This window comes from Chrysemys picta, chromosome 1 (assembly GCF_011386835.1).
Source record: "Chrysemys picta bellii isolate R12L10 chromosome 1, ASM1138683v2, whole genome shotgun sequence".
Lineage (NCBI taxonomy): Eukaryota > Metazoa > Chordata > Testudines > Emydidae > Chrysemys > Chrysemys picta.
In genome coordinates, this window is record NC_088791.1 from 274,186,985 (window position 1) to 274,207,060 (window position 20,076).

A 20,076-nucleotide genomic window follows, 5' to 3' on the forward strand; every position below is an offset into this window, starting at 1 on the left:
TTAAAACTGCAATTAATTGCCATTAATTTTTAAAATCCTGATTCATTTTTTTGAGTTAATTACGTGAGTTAACTGCAATTAATCTATAGCCCTAGAAAAAGCTAATCTTTGAGAAGCTCATCATGTCTTTACAGAGACAACATTTCAAAGGTTTTAAAGGCCCCTGGTATACCCATATACTGGAACCTTGTTTCTTGGAAAGACACTTCTCAAACTGAATCACAGCACTACTTCCTCCCCTGGCCTCTTTGGCTCATTACCTGGGCACCAGCTCTGTCTGCCACCCCTTCAGTGAAATGGAGCCTTTCGGCCCACCTGCATTAGGCACCCAGAGCCAATGCTGACCCTCAAGATGCCTCGGTAGCCTAAATACAGCCCTCCTAGAACTCAGCCTGGAAGCACACATCTTTGGTAATCATTTAACTTTCTCAGGAGGCATGTAGTAGTGAAGCATATAACACAGACACTTTGAGTGGAGTCTAAAAATGTGAAATGCTTTTACTTAACAGATAAAACACAAGAGTACAGATCATTTAGAAAATAATGAACACCCTAAATGCAATGCCCTCACTAGCTCTCCTTCAGAGTCTGGGGGGACCATCTGGATTCAGGAAGGTAGGCAGGTGACCCTGCCTCATTGGACTTTTGCATATTGGATTGCTTCTCCCTCAGTCTTTCAGCTTGGCTTGCCTTCTCTATTCTTGGCTGGTGTGTGCCCTTCCTTTCTCTTGCCCAGGGGTTTCTGTGTCTTGCTCCAAGCTTTCCGTGTTTGTATGCCCCCATCCCAACATGTGGCTTTCTTTGTTCTGCCTTCTGGTAAATTTCCACTGTTTTAAAACTTCCCCCTTTAATCAGACAAGAGGATGTGTCTTCCCCTAGCAAACTCCTTTAACTCTTAATGGCTGGTCAGCAGATTAAGTACTTTTCATGTCCTCAGTCTGGTGTGTATCTGGTGCAGGTCTTGCCCACAGTGGTGGATACACATACATGGGCTCTCCATGATACAACAGTATCATGAGAAATTCAGAATAACTTCATAATATCAACCAGAGTTCATTGTTGGACAGATAGAGGCCCTGAGTTATCACTGATCCTCCTGGTCAAAGTCCGTTCCAGAGGCTTAGCTGGAGATTGAGCTGGAGGCCTCAGAGACAATGGGTCTAGCACTGTCCATTAACACTCTCTCCTGTATTTGCTGAGGGGTGGCTTATCTTGAGATATATTTTTTCTTTCCGGACTTTTTTCTTCTTCAGACAGACACTTATTGAGTTAAACCGATAAAAATCTTATAGAAAGCAACCCAATTAGCAGGTTGACATAGAGTATTAATAAATTATTACAGAGCACCTCTAAATCTGTTATTCTCCATCAGTGACACATCTGAACACCATGATCTTTTAATGCATTTATCTTGATACCTTGTGTGGTAGAGAAGCTTTATCTCCATTTTACAGATGAAGAACTGAGGCACAGAGAGACTAAGGTCTCTGTGACCCAAGGTTACACAGAAATTGTGTGGCAGAGCTGGGAATTGAACCCGGGTCTTAAGTCCCTTGCTGGAACCCTTGCCATTGAACCATCCTTCCTGTCGTAGATCAATGGAACTACTGGGCAGTTTTGATTAGAGACGACTGAAAATATATATATATTTTGTTTCAGTGGCTGAACTGTAAAACCTTGAAAAAAATGTTTTGTTTTGAATCAAAACTGACTTTCCCCTCACAGAAACAAAAACTGAAAAATTTAATTTGGGTCAAATTAAATGCTTTGAATGTATACTTGAAACAGCATTTTTGAAACAAAATGTTGATTCAAAAGACTTTTTTGGGGGGAGGGAGGATGCAAAACTATTCATAGAATTTGTTCCAAATTTGCAAATAGTCATAAGTACCCTGAAAAATACTTTTCTTTTTGGAGAATTTACTCTTTGCTAATTTTTTTTTTGGCTCAGCTCTAGTCTTGAGTAACCTGGAGTGCTTCTGGTATGCAATAGATTGTATGTTGCTGTTGGCAATGGTCATTGTTGATGGTTCTATATGGTGTGCAAACATGTCTATAATCACATGTTCTTCTCCCAAAAATGTCGCCATCTAAAATTATTTTACAGATAAAATTGATCTTATTTAGGCTGCTTTGATGATTACTTTGAGAAATAGGGTCAGAGTTAGAAGGGAGGAACACAAAGCGTATACTGGTGGTTTATTTAATTTTGCCAGGGATTCATATGCACTTGAATAGTTGTGGCAAACCATTTGTGAGATGAATCAATGTATTTCATGCTTGGTTAAAGCAAGTAGAGATATCTTGGGCCTATGACTGATTAAGAACAAGTCGTACTTATCTAAGCCATGGTTAGATCTTTACTTGGGAGACCTTCATTTACAGCTTTACCCAATGTTTGTCAAGAAAGTTGAGATGAGGCAAATCTAGTTACATTTGGATTCCACAGGTTACTTTGATCATTATTGGTGTGGAGAGTAGAATAGAGAGGGCGCTATACATGGTAAATATTTGTCACTTTATTTAATCTTTGGAAGGCACTCAGGTACTGTTGTGAAGAGCGTGGTATAAGAACTTGAATGAATTCAGACCTGTGTATGGAAAAGACTGATAAAGGTGGTGGTTATCCACCTGTGCATGAATGGCAGTGTGTTTAGGCGGATTCTGTTTTTCATCAACTTTTTGTGCCTTTGATTACAAGATATTTTTACTCATTTGAAAGTGTGAAGAGTGCCCTGCAGTGAATTTCAAGATGTTTTTGGCTTCAGTAAGGCTGATCTTGATTTCTGGCTCCTTTACTTCAAACCCTGTTTCTGTAATCTCATTGCTTCTGACTGTCTTGGCTGTAACTCAGTCTAGATAAGGTTATTATTAGTAAATATTTCTATTATGATCGTGCCAAAGGCTTAGGACCTACTGTGCAGGTGCTGAGCAAACACAGAAAAGAGACATTTCCTGCTCTGAAGGGATTACAATCTAAAGACATAAACAGATGAAGGGTAGAGGATGTGGATATAACAGACAAGCAAATGATTATTGTGAAGAATTGGCACAGCTTTTTTATGCATATATATATATTTTTAAATTGGGGTTACAGGTGGGGAGGAAGGGAAGAAGAAAAGGAAAGAGGAGGAACAGTGTCAGCTTGCCTCCATGATCTTCAGGCTGGGTTTTTAGTAGGTATTATGGCAGAGGTGGATATTAAGGAGGGTATGAAGGAGGATAAGGTAGTGGTTGTTTGGATTCCATCAGGGAGTTTTCTCCCTGTGCATAAGGGGCAGCATGGGAGGAAGCATGAAGATGTTTAACGGAGAACCTGACTGATGGGTAGAAAGTGCTGTTAGAGCCAGGGCCACCTGGGGGGGGGGGGGGGGGGGGGGGGGAGACAAGTTGCCACGGGCCCCGCGAGCCCTGGCCGAGAATTCCTTTCCTCACCTGGCAGCGGTCCGGGTCTTCGGCAGCATTTCGGTGGCGGGGGGGCCCTTCGGTCGCTCCGGGTCTTCGGCAGCATTTTGGCGGTGGGTCCTTTGGTGCTGCTGAAGAAGCGGAGCGACTGAAGGGCCCCCCACTGCCGAAATGCTGCCGCCGCCACAGACTCAGAGCGCCGCCCAGTGAGTACAAGCTCCCCCGCTTTGCCCCAGACCCCCTGAATCCTCTGGGCGGCCCTGGCTAGAGCATATGCCAAAGTCAGTATAATGGGAAGTTACTAAACCAGTTAAGTAGGATGGGGTAAGTTATGAAGGGTCCTAAAAGTAAAGACAATGAGTTTGTATTTAATGTGAAGCCAGGTCAGGCACTTGAAAAAAGGGTTGATGTGGTAGGGATGATGACCCAAGAAGATTTTAGCAGCTCTATTCTTAATAGACTTAAGGGGAAGAAGGTTTCCATAGCCAAGACATAAAATGATGAGGACTTGGACAAGAGTTTCACCAGTTTGGACAGAGAGGAATGACTGGATTTTAGAGACGCTGTTTAAGAAAAGAAGGCAAAATATAGAAAAGACCTGAATATGTGAAACCGGTAAGAGGGTTGAGTCAAAGATGACACCAGATTACAGGCCTGAGTGTATGAATGTGAGCTTCAGGGGATTAAGATGTAGGTGGGTGCCTTTTAAGTTGGCTCATTAGACTTTTGTGTTAACTTCTTTTCTTGGTTTTTGGTATCCGTATCTATTAAATATGGGCCAATATTGGACACTTGAAGTGTAAAAATGGGTTTTGCTTGGCAACTGTAATATAATTCAGAGATAGTTACTACTGAAGCATAACAGTGAGTTTTAAAAGAGAACATAAGTTAATTTCTTAAGTTTCTGCTGTGTTACACGTGGGAATGGGTGGTTGATTTCAGGGGTGAGTAAAGTGATTACTATATACACAGTGTATACACAATAGCTTGCAAAATATTTTTGGGATCCTCTGCAATGTAAGATGCCATGTATAGTATAATATGTTTTTTGTTTTTTTAATCTCTTTGGTATCTCTGCTTCCAACAAGCCAACAAATAAATGGAAAAGCTCATGCAGGATCTGTAGAGTTTTACATGGAGTCTTCACTTTTTAAACATATCAGTCTTTCAAAAAAATTAGGAATAATATTAATAAGTACTTAAAGATAATATTCATTTCTCGGCAAAAAGAGAATACCAAATGGCATTTTATAAAGGCACCCTTTGTTTCTCCATAGTGATGGCTGTGCTACAGGTTACATTTAAAATAGGGATAAAATCCTTCACTAATATTTGAATTTCGTCTCTAAACTTAACACTCAACTCTCCACGGACAGCTGAATTATCAATAAAATTTGGTCAAAGGCACTGTTTGGCACAGCAAACATTAAAATTTAGCTTCTTTAATAATCTCTTCTTGAGTTGTTGTTTTTTGGACCCATGTGTCTTAAAAAGTCTCACCACAATTACACAGATACAAGTTATAAGATCTCAGAGATAGGTCAATCATAGAAATGTAGGACTGGAAGGGACCACAAAAGATCATCTGTGTTGAGGAAGGATTAAGTATACCTAGACCATCCCTGACAGTCCTAAAATACGAACCTCAATAATGTTGTTAATCCTTATTGGTCAATTCAATTTAACTTCATGAAAACAAGGACTAGGTGACCTCCTGAGGTCCCTTCCAACCCTGATATTCTATGATGGAATTAAGATTCATTAGCTATTGCTGTTCTCTGATACTCAGCCTTACAATCCTCAAATATATTCTGGGGAACCAGGGGTTCAACCTAGGCAGCAAGGTGCATGGAGGTTGAGCAAAAAAAATTGGAAGGGGAGAAAAGGACAGAGCCGAGGGTCTTGGGTGAGTGTGGAGTCCAGTTTCAGAGCACCAAAGCAATGTATTGCACCAGGTAGCGGCTGCTAGGTGTCAAGCTGTTCAAAGGCCAATGCCTTTATAGGTTGCAGCTGAGCACCTTCTGCCGTCCGGCCCCGCAATAGCTCTTCTTCCATTCCTGTGTCCCCCTGTACACACTGTTTTTTCTACTGCCTGGTCTGCTTCGTACAGTTCAGCTTCGTTCCCTGCTACTGCTTCCTTCTTTTTCGAGTGCTTGCTCATGTCGATTCCATTGTAGGTCTGCATGCACCCATGTGCGTAGTCGTTGGAGATTTTTGCCTTAGTGCAGGGGTTCCCAAATTTGGTTCAGGGTAAAACCCAATAGTCTACTACACCTGGTCGACAGTGGCCATGACCAGTAACCAAACACAGGTATCAGCGGCCCCTCTCTGGTTGCCAGAAGGTGATTCTTCCAGTACGGAGGACCAGTTCAGCCCATTGCCCAGGTCCCATTGACGAGATTGGGCACCGGAACCTGCTCCTTTGGGGGCACCACAGTGGCAACACGGCCAGTGGCCAAAGCAGTGGTCTTATTGGAGTGCGTGGGGCGTACCGGTCACGACGATGCCCCCTTCGCAGCATTCCTTGGTAACTGCAGCAGAGCAGAGTTGGCACCGGGCCCGGTACCGGAAGCCCATTCAGAGGTTGGGGCGGAGGAACGTGTGCCCACCCCTAAGCTTCCTTCTCCGATGGTGGTGGATACCTCAGGACCTCCCCCAGTAGTCCAATCTTCCTTGTCATCCTTGGACAAGGCAGTCGTGGGACCTTCAAGAGCTAGGCCACCGGATGATGTCAGGGAGCATCAATCCCTTCTCTGGCTTGCGGTTGAGAACTTGAGGCTCAAGGTGTAGGAGATGGCAGAGCAGGAGGACACCATCTTCAATGTCCTCTTGGTCTCTACCCCCAACTGGGTCACCCTGCCTGTGCATGAAGGGGTTCTCAAGATAGCCAAGGCCCTGTGGCAGACCCCTTCCATCATTTGTCCCACCTCGAAACGAGCCAAGAAAAAGTATTTCATTCTGGCCAAAGGTTTCAAATACCTTTATACCCACCCACCCTCCCCCAGCTCGTTGGTTGTGTCTGCGGCCAACAAGAAGGACAAACAAGGTCCCTCCTCCTCCACTCCCTAGAATGAGGAAGCCAAGAAGCTCGATCTATTCGGGAGAAAAATTTATTTAACAGACAGCCTGCAATTCCCAGTGGCAAACCATCAAGCCCTGTTGGGCAGATATAACTTTAATCTCTGGGACTGTCTCAAAAAGTTCCAGGAATCCCTTTCTCAAGGTCTGGCTCAGGAGTTTGGCACCCTGGTAGAGGAGGGTACTGTGGCAGCCAGATGCTCCCTGCAAATGGCGTGGGACTCAGTGGATAGGGTGGTCGCATCGGCGGTGGTCATGCGATGCAGCTACTGGCTGCAAATGGTGGGCCTCTCCCAGGAGAGGCAGACCTTGATTCAGGACTTCCCCTTTGATGGGGTTGGTCTTTTCACCGAACAAACAGATGCCAGGCTGCACAGGTTTAAGGATACTAGAGCTCCCTTTGGCTCCTTGGGCATGCACATGCCACAATCAGCCAGGAAGCCCTTCCAACTGCCTCCACTGGCAAGACCCTGGCAGCCCCATCAGGGCTCTATAAGAAGGGATGCCAGTTTAAGCACCGGCGCCCTTCCTCCTCCTGTTCACCCACCCAGCCTGGGCCCGCCAAAAATCTAGGGGGCAGAAGCAGTCATTTTGAGGGTGTGCCCGAGAGCGGTGCTTTAGTTAGCCAACCAGCTCCTGCCCTCCTTTTCCTCAACCGCCTCTCTCCCTACCTCTCGGCCTGGTTGTGGGGTAAGTTGAACTGCTGGGTCCTGGACATAGTAGCTTGGGGCTACACCCTGCAGTTTTTGGCTACCCCTTCCTCCCCCACCCCCCTTCCCCGTTCCTCTCATGAGCAACTCCTCGTTCAGGCGATTGAGAAGCCCCTGGGCTTGGGGCCTGTGCGGGAGGTTCCTTGGGACATGGTAGGAAGAGGATTCTGCTCTTGCTGCTTCCTAATCTTGAAGGCCAATGGAGGCCTCAGACCCATCCTGGACCTGTGGGGCCTCAACAAGTCTCTCATGAAGTTGAAGTTCCACATGATCTCCTTGGCCTCCATTATCCCTTCCCTGGATCTGGGGGGACAGGTATGCCGCTCTCAACTTAAAGGATGCTTTCTTTCATGTCTCCATATTCCCGGGTCACAGGCGTTTCATAGTGGCTGGGCGCCACTTCCAGTTCACGGTGCTAACCTTTGGCCTGTCTTTGACTCCCGGGGTGTTCACGAAATGCGTGGCACTGATGGCAGCTTACCTGAGATGTCAAGGGGTTCAGATCTTCCCGTATCTTGACGACTGGCTCATCAAGGGCAGCTCTCCGGAGCACGTGCAAAGAAACCTCTATCTGGTGCGGTCCACCTCCAGCAACCTGGACCTGTTAATAAACGCACTAAAGTCCATGTTAAAGCAGTCCAGTGCATAAAGTTCATTGGAGCAGTTCTTGACTCCACACAGGCCAGGGCCTTCCTTCCGGAAATGCGTTTTCAGGCCATGTTGGACCTGATCTACCACGTAAAGAGCCACCTGCTCACCACGGCCCACACGTGCCTGCGACTGATGGGTCAGCCATGCCCGACTTCGTCTGAGGCCTGTGCAGGTGTGGTTAGCCTTGGTCTAAATCCGCAGCAGGCACGCCCTGGACCAAGTGGTCACAGTGCTGAGCCACATCCTCTTGTCCTTGGACTGGTGGCTGGATCCCAAATTGGTGCTGCAAGGAGTTCCCTTTGTGACCCCATCCCTGTCGCTCACCCTGGTCTTAGATGCTTCAGATCTGGGTTTGGGAGCACACCTGGGCAAGCTCAACACCGAGGGCTGCTGGCTACTAAACGATCTAGCCCTTCACATCAATGTCAGGGAGCTCAGAGAGGTTCGCCCAGACTGCCAGGTTTTCTTGCCCCACTTGAGAGGCAAGGTGGTGCCCGTTCTGATGGACAATACTGCTGCAATGTATTGCATCAACAGGCAGAGTGGCACCAGGTCTTTGGCTTTTTGTTGGGGGGGGTGCTCAGCCTCTGGGACTTATGTGGGTGCCGTGCCATTCATCTGGTAGCTGTCTATCTGCCTGAAACCAAGAATGTCCTGGCAGATCACTTCAGCAGGACCTTCTCATCTCACCACTAATGGTCACTCCATCCAGAGGTGGTCACCCTAATCTTCCACAGGTGGGAGACTCCCCAGGTGGACTTGTTCATGTCCAGTGCCACGTGTTCTGTTCTCTTCAGGGCAGGGGCAAAGGCTCCCTGTCAGATATCCCCTTGATTCCGTGGTCAGGAGTGCTGATGTACACCTTCCCACCGGTGCTGTTGGTCCACAGAGTCCCGCTCAAGGTGAAACAAGACAGCGTGGCCTTGTCAACTCTGGTTCAGCATGCTGCTGAGTCTTTCAGCAGCCTCCCTGCTGCAGCTGCCTCTTTGGACGGATCTGCTGTCCCAGAACCACAGCAATTTGCTGCATCCGACTCTGGTGTCACTGCACCTGACTGCTTGGCTACTGTATGGCTGAGTGTGGATGAGTGGGAGTGCTCTGCTGCTGTCCAACAGATCCTACTAGACAGCAGAAAACCCTCCACCAGGGCTACCTACGTGGCAGAATGGAAGCAGTTCATGTGCTGGGCCTCGGATTGACACCTTCCTGCTGCAGAGGCCCTGCTACAGGCCATCCTAGATTATTTGCTGCACCTTAAGCTCCAGGGCCTGTCGCTTTCTTTGGTCAGGGTACACCTGGCAGAAATTTCGGTGCTCCATCCTCCGTTTCAAGGCAGGATGGTCTTCGCCCATCCCATGATGGCGCAGTTCTTGAAAGGTCTGGAGTGCCTCTTCCCGCATGTCTGGGATCTGGTTCCCCTCTAGGACCTTAATCTGGGACTGTCAAGGCTCATGTGGCTCCCCCCCACCCCCCATCGAACCCATGGGTTCCTGCTTCTTTCTTGGACGGTTTCGTTGGTCGCTATAACTTTGGCCTGTAGGATGTCCAAGATGGGGGCACTTACGTTAGAACTGCCTTTTACGGACTTTTATAAGGACAAGGTCCAGGTGCATCTGCAACTGGCCTTTCTACCCAAGGTTGTCTCCCAGTTTCACACTGGTCAAGATATTTACTTACCGGTTTTCTGTCCTAAGCCTCATAACACGGACAAGGAATGCAGGCTCCATACACTGGATGTCAGATGGGCATTGGCCTTCTACATTGGTAGCACAAGACCGTTCCGTAAGTCGACACAGTTGTTACTGTTGCAGACAGAATGAAGGGTTGCCCACTGTCTTCCCAGAGAATCTCGTCTTAGATCACGGCCTGCATCTGCTACTGTTAGGAGCTGGCGAAAGGTGCCTCCGCTGAGTATCGTGACGGCTCACTCGACTAGAGCGCAAGCGTCGTCAACAACCTTCCTGGCATAAGTGCTGTTTCAAGAAATCTGTCTAGCTGCTACCTGGTCGTTTGTCCACACGTTTGCATTGTATTATGCACTTACCCAGCAAGCTTGAGATGACATGGCCTGTAACAGAACTGTACTGCAAGCTGCAAGGCTGTGATCTGTGAGCCATCTCCGAGGTTACTGCTTGTGAGTCACCTAGAATAGAATCGATATGAGCAAGCACTCGAAGAAGAAAAAACTGTTACTTACCTACCTTTCATAATTGTAGTTCTTCGAGATGTGTTTCTCACGTCCATTCCATTACCCACCCTCCTACCCCTCTGTCAGAGTTGCCAGCAAGAAGGAACTGAGTGGGCGTAGGGTCGGTGGCACCTGATATACCGCTGTATGAGCGTGACACTGCAGAGGGGCCATAGCCGACCCTACGGGTACTGCTAAGGCAGTAATCTTTGACAGTACATGTTGGCGTGTGCACAGACCTAGAATGGAATGAACATGAGCAACATATTTTGAAGAACAACAGTTACAAAAGGTAGGTAACCATTTTTTCCACAATCCTTTGCAGGGGAGAATTATTTGTTGGGTTGTTGGAGGTAGAGATAGCAAAGAAGTTTATACGTTACTTAGTGACAGACATATGTATGTAATTAGATTAAGCTAGTTGACGTCAGAGTTAAGTCCGTGCACTGAAGTGTGACTGAGAGGAATTAATGTGTATGTAATGTGTATATGTTGTAACTGAAAAGGATTTGAACATGACAGAGGAGTCTAAGCATGTTTTGGTATTAAATTTGGGTGACAAGGCATGTGAGATGAATCTTGTGTGGATGTGTGTTGGTTTAATCAGGTAATTTACTTAATTTTTAGTAATTATGTTGATATGAAATGCAGATGACCAAACATAATTTTCAGTTAAATAACTTAATGTAGGATAAAAATAACTCAAAATGTGCAGGGGAGTGATACAGTATATGCATCTTTTAAATTTTAATTTAACTGATTTTACAGAATTGGAAAACTGCTTAATATGATTTGGTGATTTGTTATGCCTATGTAATTGTTATATTTTATTCACAGAGTCTCTCTTCCAGCTTCTTCTGGAAATAACTGTTCGTAGCACTGGAGTGAATGACAGTACTGGACAATCCTTGACAGCACTTTCCTGCGCTTGCCTGTTCAGTTTGGTAGCTGCCTGGGGAGAAACAGGAAGAACACTGCAGGCGGTCTCTGCTATTCTCACCAATAATGGCAGTCATGCTTGTCAGACTATTCAGGTGTTGTACTAAACCTATTCTACATAAAGAATTTTGGTTGGTCATGTGCGTGAGTCCTGGAAGCATTCTAATATAGAAATTAGGTCTGTCAAGCCATTAAAAATATTAATTGCAATTAAACGTGTGATTAAAAAAATTATTCATGGTTAATTGGAGTTTTAGTCGCACTGTTAAACAATAATAGAACACCAATTGAAATTTATTATAAATATTTTTGGATGTTTTCTACATTTTCAAATATATTGATGTCAATTACAACACAGAATACAAAGTGTACAGTGCTCACTTTATATTTATTTTTGATTACAAGTATTTGCCCTGTAAAAAAAAAAAAAATAGTACTTTTCAATTCACCTAATACGTGTACTGTAGTGCAGTCTTTTTATCCAGAAAGTTGACCTTACAAATGTAGAATTATGTAAAAATAAAACAATGTAAAATTTTAGAGCCGGCAAGTCCATTCAATCCTACTTCTTGTCCAGCCAATCGCTCAGACAAACAAGTTTGTTTACATTTGCAGGAGATAATTGCCCGCTTCTTGTTTACAGTCAACTGAAAGTGAGAACACATGTTCGCAAGATACTGTTGTAGCTGGCATCGCAAAATATTTACATGCCAGATGCGCGAAAGATTCATATGTCCCTTCATGCTTCAACCACCATTCCAGAGGACATGCGTCCATGCTGATGACGGGTTCTGCTCTATGAAAATCCAAAGCAGTGTGTACCAACGCATGTTTATATCTATTAGCTGAGTCAGATGCAACCAGCAGAAGGTTGATTTTCTTTTTTGGTGGTTCAGGTTCTGTAGTTTCTGCATCGGAGTGTTGCTCTTTTAAGACTTCTGAAAGAATGCTTCACACCTCATTCCTCTCAGATTTTGGAAGGCACTTCAGATTCTTAAACCTTGGGTTGAGTGCTGTAGCTATCTTTTTAGAAACGTCACATTGGTACCTTCTTTGCGTTTTGTGAAATCTGCAGTGAAACTGTTCTTAAAATGAACATGTACTGGGTCATCATCCGAGACTGCTATAACATGAAATATATGACAGAATGCGGGTAAAACAGAGCAATTCTCCCCCAAGGAGTTCAGTCACAAATTTAATTAATACATTTTTTTTTTAACGAGCGTCATCAGCATGGAAGCATGTCCTCTGGAATGGTGGCCGAAGCATGAAGGGGCATACGAATGTTTAACATACCTGGCACGTAAACACCTTGCAGTGCCGGCTACAACAGTGCCATGTGAATGCCTGTTCTCAGTTTCTGGTGACATTGTAAATAAGAGGGCAGAATTATCTCCTGTAAATGTAAACAAACTTGTTTGTCTTAGCGATTTGGCTGAGTGAGTACGAGTGAGGGGAGTTGTAGGCTCTGAAGTTTTACGTTGTTTTGTTTTTGAGTGCAGTTGTATAACCAAAAAAAATCTACATTTGTAAGTTGCATTTTCATGACAGAGATTGCACAACAGTACTTGTATGAGGTGAACTGAAAAAAACTTTTCTTTTGTTTATCATTTTTACAGTGCAAATATTTGTAATAAAAAATAATATACACTGATTTCAATTACAACACAGATTACAAGATATACGAAAATGTAGAAAACCATCCAAAATATTTAATAAATTTCAATTGGCTTTTTATTGTTTAACATGTGATTAAAACTGCGATTAATCTTGATTAATTTTTTTGAGTTAATCACGTGAGTTAACTGTGATTAATTGATAGCCCAAACAGAAATACATTGAAATTTACTGGCTTCATTCACTCTTGAAATCAGTTTTGCGATGGAGAAGAGGAGATCAATTTTGGATTGCCATGCATATTATGGAGTAAATCAGTTGGAGTTTGTAGGAAGTAAATCTTACCTCTTTTCATGTATTTCTCATTAGTAAGAATGAAAGCATAAATTAAGGCTTAAATTTTAGCAAAACAGCTTTTTTCAGATATGCAGTGTAGTTGTAGTTGTCTCGGTCCAAGGATATTAGAGAGAGAAGGTGGTTGAGGTCATGTCTCTTATTGGACCAACTTGTGTCTCTCACCAACTGAAGTTGTTATAATAGAATATATTACCTCACCCACATCGTGTCTCTAACTTTTTCAGAGCCAGGATTAGTGACTAAAGCTTTATTTTCACCTCTATATGTTGCTTAAACTGTAATGTTTTGTACCATCTAATAGGGTTTTCTTTACCATTTAGGTGCCAACTATCTTAAACTCTCTTCAGCGGAGTGTACAGGCAGTTCTGGTGGGCAAAATCCAAATCCAGGACTGGTTCAGTAATGGGATAAAGAAAGCAGCCCTGATGCACAAATGGCCACTGAAAGAAATTTCTGTAGATGAAGATGACCATTGTTTACTTCAGAATGATGGTTTCTTCCTGTACCTTTTATGCAAAGATGGACTTTACAAAATCGGCTCTGGCTACAGTGGGACAGTGAGGGTAATGTGACTCCTGAAAACTCATGATAGCAGTTGAAAATTTAATCTAAATGACGTTTTATGGTGTCTTGCTTGACTTTTAGATTGTCTTGTAACTTAGTAATACTGATAATTCTTTTTTAAATATATTGATTTTAAAATTCTTGTAGTGTTTGTTCACCAGCTTCTCATTTCTTGTTCTTTTCATTTCTCATTTCTCATCACTGTAGAAGATAATGTTTCTAGATGATAAAAGATTAACTATAAAACTGTCATTCTAACAATTGTCAAACTAACTTTTTTGTTACCTTACAGGGTCATATATACAATTCTACATCCCGCATCAAAAACAGAAAAGAAAAAAAGTCTTGGTTAGGGTATGCTCAGGTAGGAGAATACATAAAACAAAAAACATAAAAGAAATAACTGAATATTTAATTCAAATGTAGCACAGTTTAGGACAGCTTTATACAAGTATTACATCGTTCCTTTCTTTCTGGCTGTAAAGTAATAAAGCCAGTCCAGTGTAGTGAAAAATTCTGTTGTGGATAGGGAAGAGACCTTTTTTCTTTTTCTTTTTTTCTTTTCTTTTTATGCTGGCAGATAGAAAAGGGATAATGGCAGTGTCCACTGTAGCCAGACTATATTGCAATATTATCTCTAAAATTTGAAGATCTCGCACTGTTTTGTTTCTGAATTCTGTAATAAAACTTAATACATTTTGTATTTCTCTTTTAGGCAATGCAAAAAAATATTAAAAGCATGGCTTTGCAGTTATAAAGCAGTACAACACTGTTTTAGACTATTTTATTGGAAAGCTCAATTACTATTTCTAATATAACCAAAAATGGCATGTTTAGTTACTAGTAGGTTTTCTTTCAGTACTGTTTTACTTCTTTCTTTTTGAACTATATTCTTAGCAAGATTTATAACATCTTCATCATTTTGAGCTCAAATAATCCTGTGATTTCCTTACCGCTTTGTGAAACTGCTGATTTACTCAGTCTTGCATCTTTTAAATTAAATACTTCTATTAAAAATATATTAAATTTATTCCATTTGTACAGTACATCGTCTTTTGTTTAACATTTTAACAAATATATTATCAAAATATGTATTAACACAAAATATCAACGCAGGAAGATGTTTTCTGTCTGTAGGATTTTTCTGTCTATTGCAGAGGAATGTGGTCAGCACAATCTTCACTATTTCTAAATTTCTTTTCCATAGACAGCATTGTCTATATTTCATATTTGTACTACTCAAACCTCCCAGGTTGGCATCTGAAGAAACTTGTGATCCAGCCTGGGAGAGTACATATGTGTACAGGATGGTCCATGGGCACTCCGCAGAAGTACTCTATACTTGGGCTACTGCTATGTACGGGGCTTCTCCAGGAGGTGAAGAGATGCTGTTCTTAGGAAAACCATGGAGGATGAAATCTATAGTTGTGAAGTATCTCCCTCACACAGCCTGCAAAGGTTGAGAGGAGGAACGTTACCACAACACAAATTATTGGCTGTAACCATGTGTGTTAGGGTTGCTGTCATCAGAATTACTGTCTTGTGGAGATATTTTTACTGTAGTGCTTGGGGAGAAAAGAAATACATTGAATCTATTTTTTTTGTCTGTAAAAGTGATTTTTACCTAGTAGGTGACACTGTGGTATAAATAGGAATACATAACCGTAAACAACACTTAAAAATTCCATTAACCTTTTAATACATCTACATTCACGTCTCTAATGCACAGATTTGAAGAGTTGATATTGTAATTGCTATTGTAATTGCATCTTATTTCTATGAAGAGAATACTGGAGAGGGAGCACATGGCTTCCAGAGCACAATGTCACCGTGCTGGTGCACAAGGAAGTAGGAATTCCAGAGTGTATTCAACTCCGTTTGTATTAGCATTAGCATAGAGAATAAGGTGTGAACCTGAAGATGAGAAAAACTTGATTTTGAAAACAAATAGCTAAAGAGAAAAAAAGTAAATGATTTTCAGTTTGATAATATTCCTTTAAAAGTGTTTAAGAAGGTTATACTTTCATTCTAATATGTTTTTTTTTAATTTACCAGAGTTATTTGTTGTATAGAGATGTGAACAATCACACTATGACAGCCATAAGAATAAACCCTGAAACCTTGGAACAAGATGGTACAGTCACTTTGCCAGGTACGAAATTCTAGACATTACCAAGAGAGGTGGGAATACTTTTTAAGAGAGCTTTCACACAATACCCTGAAGATCAACAGAAAAAGGCTCTGACAGAGAAGTAATTCATGGATTTTAAGGTCAGAAAGGATAGTTGTCACCAAGTCTGACCTCTAAATAATTTTGGCCATATTATTTCACCCAGACATTCCTACGTCTATTCCACCAGCTTGGTGAAACTAGAGCATAACTCTAAGGCTGTGTACACACTACAGCTTACTTTGGTATAAGTATTGTTGCTCAGAGGTGTGAATAAGCCACCCCCCTGAGTGATGTAAGTTACACTGACCTGACTGCCAATGTGGACAGTGCAATGTCAGTGGGAAGGGCTTCCTGGCTGCAGAATTTGGGTATTGCTCATGATGTGCAGCAGGCCATAGAGGATTTGCCCTTCAATGGCCAAGCGATGCTTTCAGACAAGGTAGACGACACTCTGCACTCCTTCAAGGATTCTATGGCTACCCTACATTCCTTGGGTGTGTGTAAGTTGGCGGTGTAATGGTGCTACTACAGTGATCAGCAGCAGTATTGTCCACAGGACATATTTGGGCAGCCTTTCCTGCCCCAGAGACAGTGGGACTACCCCAGATAATGGTATAGATCCCATAGGAGAAGGCAGTCTGGTCTGGTGTTCATTCAGTCTACACGCCCGCCCCATGCATGTCCCAAGTGCCCATATTGACTGCTTGGTTCAGAGAAGTGTTCCAGTCGGCTGTTGTGCTTTCACAATGCTTGGGGCTCTGTCACCACTGACAGCAGTATCCGAAGCACCAGCAGACTGCTATGCCATCTAGTTCCTGTCCATCTGTCTCCATCCATCTTTCATGGACCCTCTCACAAGATACTGCTTGTCAAGCAGGTTTGCTCTCTGTTGGCTTTGGGAGCGGTGGAGGCGGTTCTGTTGGGACACCGGAGTCATGGCTTCTATTCCCAGTACTTTGTGGTTCCCAATGCAAGGGAGGATCCATTCTTGATCTTTGCCGCCTCAACAAATACATCTATGAGATTCTGAATGCTCATTTTATTGACTGTCCTCCCCACGTTGTCTCCGAACGTCTGGTTGACTGCCCAGGAACTTCAGAATACCTATTTTCATGTGGCTATTTTTTCAGGCCATAGAAAATTCCTTCCATTTTATTGTAGCAGAGCTCCATTTTCAGTATATGGTGCTTCCATTTGGCCTATCTTCTGCCCCTTGGGTTTCTACCAAAGGCATGGTTGTCATGACAGCATATCTTAGGAAGAAAGGACTCCATATCTTTCCATATCTGTATGATTGGTTACTGTGGGGCAGGTCGAGAGAGGAAATTTTCTCATGTCGCCACTCACTGTGCTTGCTCGATCGTCTGGGTCTCATCCTAAACATTAAGAAATCAACTTTGGTTCCCACTCAGATAATCAAGTTCATTGGGGCTGGAATAGGCTCTGAGTTCGAGAGCATTTCTGCCAACAGTCAGTTTCTGGTGATTCACCACCTTTGAATCAGTCTGCAGTCTCAGCCTTCCCATACAGTTCAGCTGTGCTCCTGGGCCACATATCTGCTTGCATGCTGGTGGTCTGTTTTGCAAGATTGTCTTCATCCCATCCAAATGTGGCTCAGGACGGTTTACCATCTGACTCTTCACCCCCTGGACAGGTTGGCCTGCCTTCCTCAACTGGTCCTGGACTCCTTGCAGTGGTGGACGCTTCCAGAGAACATTTGCCAGGGTGTTCCCTTTGACTGGCTCTTATCAACCAGGTCTGTTGTCACTGACGCCCCCCTGAGGGATTGGGGTCCCCCTGGGGTCACTGAAAGTTCAAAGCTTCTGGTTGGAGCAAGACTCCTCTCTGTATATCAACATTCAGGCCATCTACAATGCATGTCACACTTTATTGGACTGTATCAGGGTCTCAGTGGTTCACATACTTACCAACAATTTCACCACAGTGTATTATGTGAACAAGGAACGGGGCGCATACTCCTGGATGCTCTGCCAAGAGGCAGTCATGTTGTGGCAGTTCTACATTGAGGAGAGCATTACTCCATTAGCCAATCATTTCCCCAGGGTCCAGAATCATCTCTGACCACCTCAGCAGGAATTTTTCCCTGAGTCACAAGTGGTCTCTGAAGACTAGTGTTTTCTGGCTCATCTTTGCAGCTTTGGGCATCCCAATAATTGATCTGTTTGCTATGAGGGATAACAGGAAGTGTCATCTGTTCTGCTCTTGAAGGGTCCTCTGTCCAGGCTCCCTGTCCCATGCTTCCCATCTCAGCTGGCAGTCAGCTCTCCTCTAAGCTTTTGACCCGATCCTGATCATCCCACAGGTCATCCTCAAGCTGAAGGTGGGTCGAGCCAAGTTCTCATTGGTGTGGCTGAGGAGTGCTGGTTCTCCGACCTTCTTGCACTATCAGTTCAGCCTCCCATCCTGCTTCTCCTCCATTCTGACCTAATTACTAAGTATTATGGCCATACCTTGGATCCCATCCTCAGCTCCCAGCAACTAATGGTGTGGCTGCTTCATGGCTAAATGAGGAGGAAGAGCGGTGTTTGGTGGCTGTTCAGCAGGTCCTACCCAACAATAGAAAACTCTCTACCAGAACGGCCTATTCAGCGAAATGGAAGCGATTTTCAGTGTGGTCATTAGCCTTTGGAGTTCAACTTACGCTGGCTTCTATCCAGAACATCTTGGAGTACTTGCTGCAGTTAGTCATTGGGACTTGCATTTGGCTCACTGACAGTGCATCTCACAGTAATATGCGTGTTTCAGCTCCCATTCAGGGAAGATCAGTCTTCTCCAATACCATAGCAACAAGTTTCTTAAAAGGGCTTCTTCATCTCCATCTTCCGGTCTGAGAGCCAGTTCCTTTGTGGGACATTACCATGGTCCTAGGAGCTTTAATGGGACCTTCGTTCGATCCCCTGGAATCTTGTCCCTTTCTGGTTTTGTGTCAGAAAACTGCATACTTGATTGTGTTAACATCCACAAGGAGTATGTGTGAGTTGCAGGCTCTGATGGCAGAGTCTCCTTACACAGAGTTCTCAAAGGACAAGGTGCCTTTATGACCACAGCCTGAGGCAAACACTTAGCATAAATTTTTTTAGCTCAAATGGGTAAAGATTGACCAAGATATAAACAACTAAAAACAGGCTATTACAATGGGAAATGTCAGGCAACCTTAATAATAATTGTGCTACCAATACTGATTTAAAAAAAAAAAAAAAAATCTAGTTGAGTGGCCTTCTCCTTAAAGCTACTGGCTCCAATAAAATGTTTTTACTTAAAATTGCAAGATTAAAATCGAACATGTTGTCTATTAAGGATATAAATTTATTCATAGTAGTCTGGGTTACCCATCACATGTAGACTGCTCTTGTGCTAAGCATTTAGTATTGTGGAAACCCCCTTTGCTCCAGATACTGTATGGTTTAATAATTATAGAAGAAGATAGTAGTAAACATTGCATTTTTTGGTAAGTTTTTGTGCACGTTCATTATTAAAACATGAAAAGAGAAAATGTTGGAAAGAAAAATCCTAGTAAAGAACAACCTGTGAAAACTCTAGTTTGTATTCTGCAAAAATGGGCTCTTAAATATGATTGCTTTTTGGGCAATCTCCTTTAACACCAATGATAGTGCTTTGGCAAAGGTACAGAATAGAATGTCTTTAATTGAGGTGAATTAATGCACAATACTTAATTTTTTCCTTCCTACACAGATTGCCACACTGAAGGGCAGAACATCCTTTTCACCGATGGAGAGTACATTAATCAGATAGCAGCTTCTAGAGATGTAAGTATTCAATGTATAGAGTAGACTTTTTTTTTTTTTAAGCCAACAAAAATGTCACTGAACTAAGTGGTTGTCTTCCAGATAAAAAGAGGGACTCCTTTTGGCTAGCGTAGATAAAGGCAAAAACACATAGCTAGAGAAAATGAAAAATTGCCAGGCATCTGTCAAGGGCTTAGCTTTCATACTACTTCATCTTCAATAGTGGCAAAACATCCTTTTCAGATGTATATTTGACAATCGGTTTGGTAGCTCTGCTTCTGTACGTGAGATTCTGTGTGCTGAGTAGTTTTGGTTTTGTTTATTTTAATGTGGCTGGCTGGACTTGCTTGCCATTAGGTCATGCTGTATATGAGTATATTTTCAAGTAATTTGAGTGATGCTTTTCAGTAAAGCATGTTCTGTTTCAAAAGAACACTGAGACTAAAAGGGGCATACCTTAACTATTGTCCCTTTTGGAGTTTCTTCACTTTATGATGATTTCCGCATATTTCTTTCAAAAACAGGTTTCCTTCAGATAAGGTAGTAAAAAATGGTACACTTAATGTGATGAATTGAATTCCAGTGTGACATTTGGGAATGGTATCAGGTTTCATGTTCTGTTGTTGA

The 20,076-nt window shown here is 43.0% G+C and overlaps 1 protein-coding gene across 27 annotated transcripts in view; it reads left to right on the forward strand.

The window, feature by feature from the left end:
* The window catches only part of MYCBP2 (MYC binding protein 2), a 384,804-nt gene that overhangs the window by 62,890 nt on the left and 301,838 nt on the right, over positions 1-20,076 (forward strand). For all 27 annotated transcript variants that reach the window (XM_008178543.4, XM_008178544.4, XM_008178547.4 and 24 more), the window contains exons 5-9: positions 10,870-11,066; positions 13,266-13,508; positions 13,802-13,873; positions 15,565-15,661; positions 19,397-19,470. In XM_008178543.4, coding sequence (XP_008176765.1) covers positions 10,870-11,066; positions 13,266-13,508; positions 13,802-13,873; positions 15,565-15,661; positions 19,397-19,470 — 683 coding nt within the window. The remainder of the gene's footprint in view (positions 1-10,869; positions 11,067-13,265; positions 13,509-13,801; positions 13,874-15,564; positions 15,662-19,396; positions 19,471-20,076) is intronic.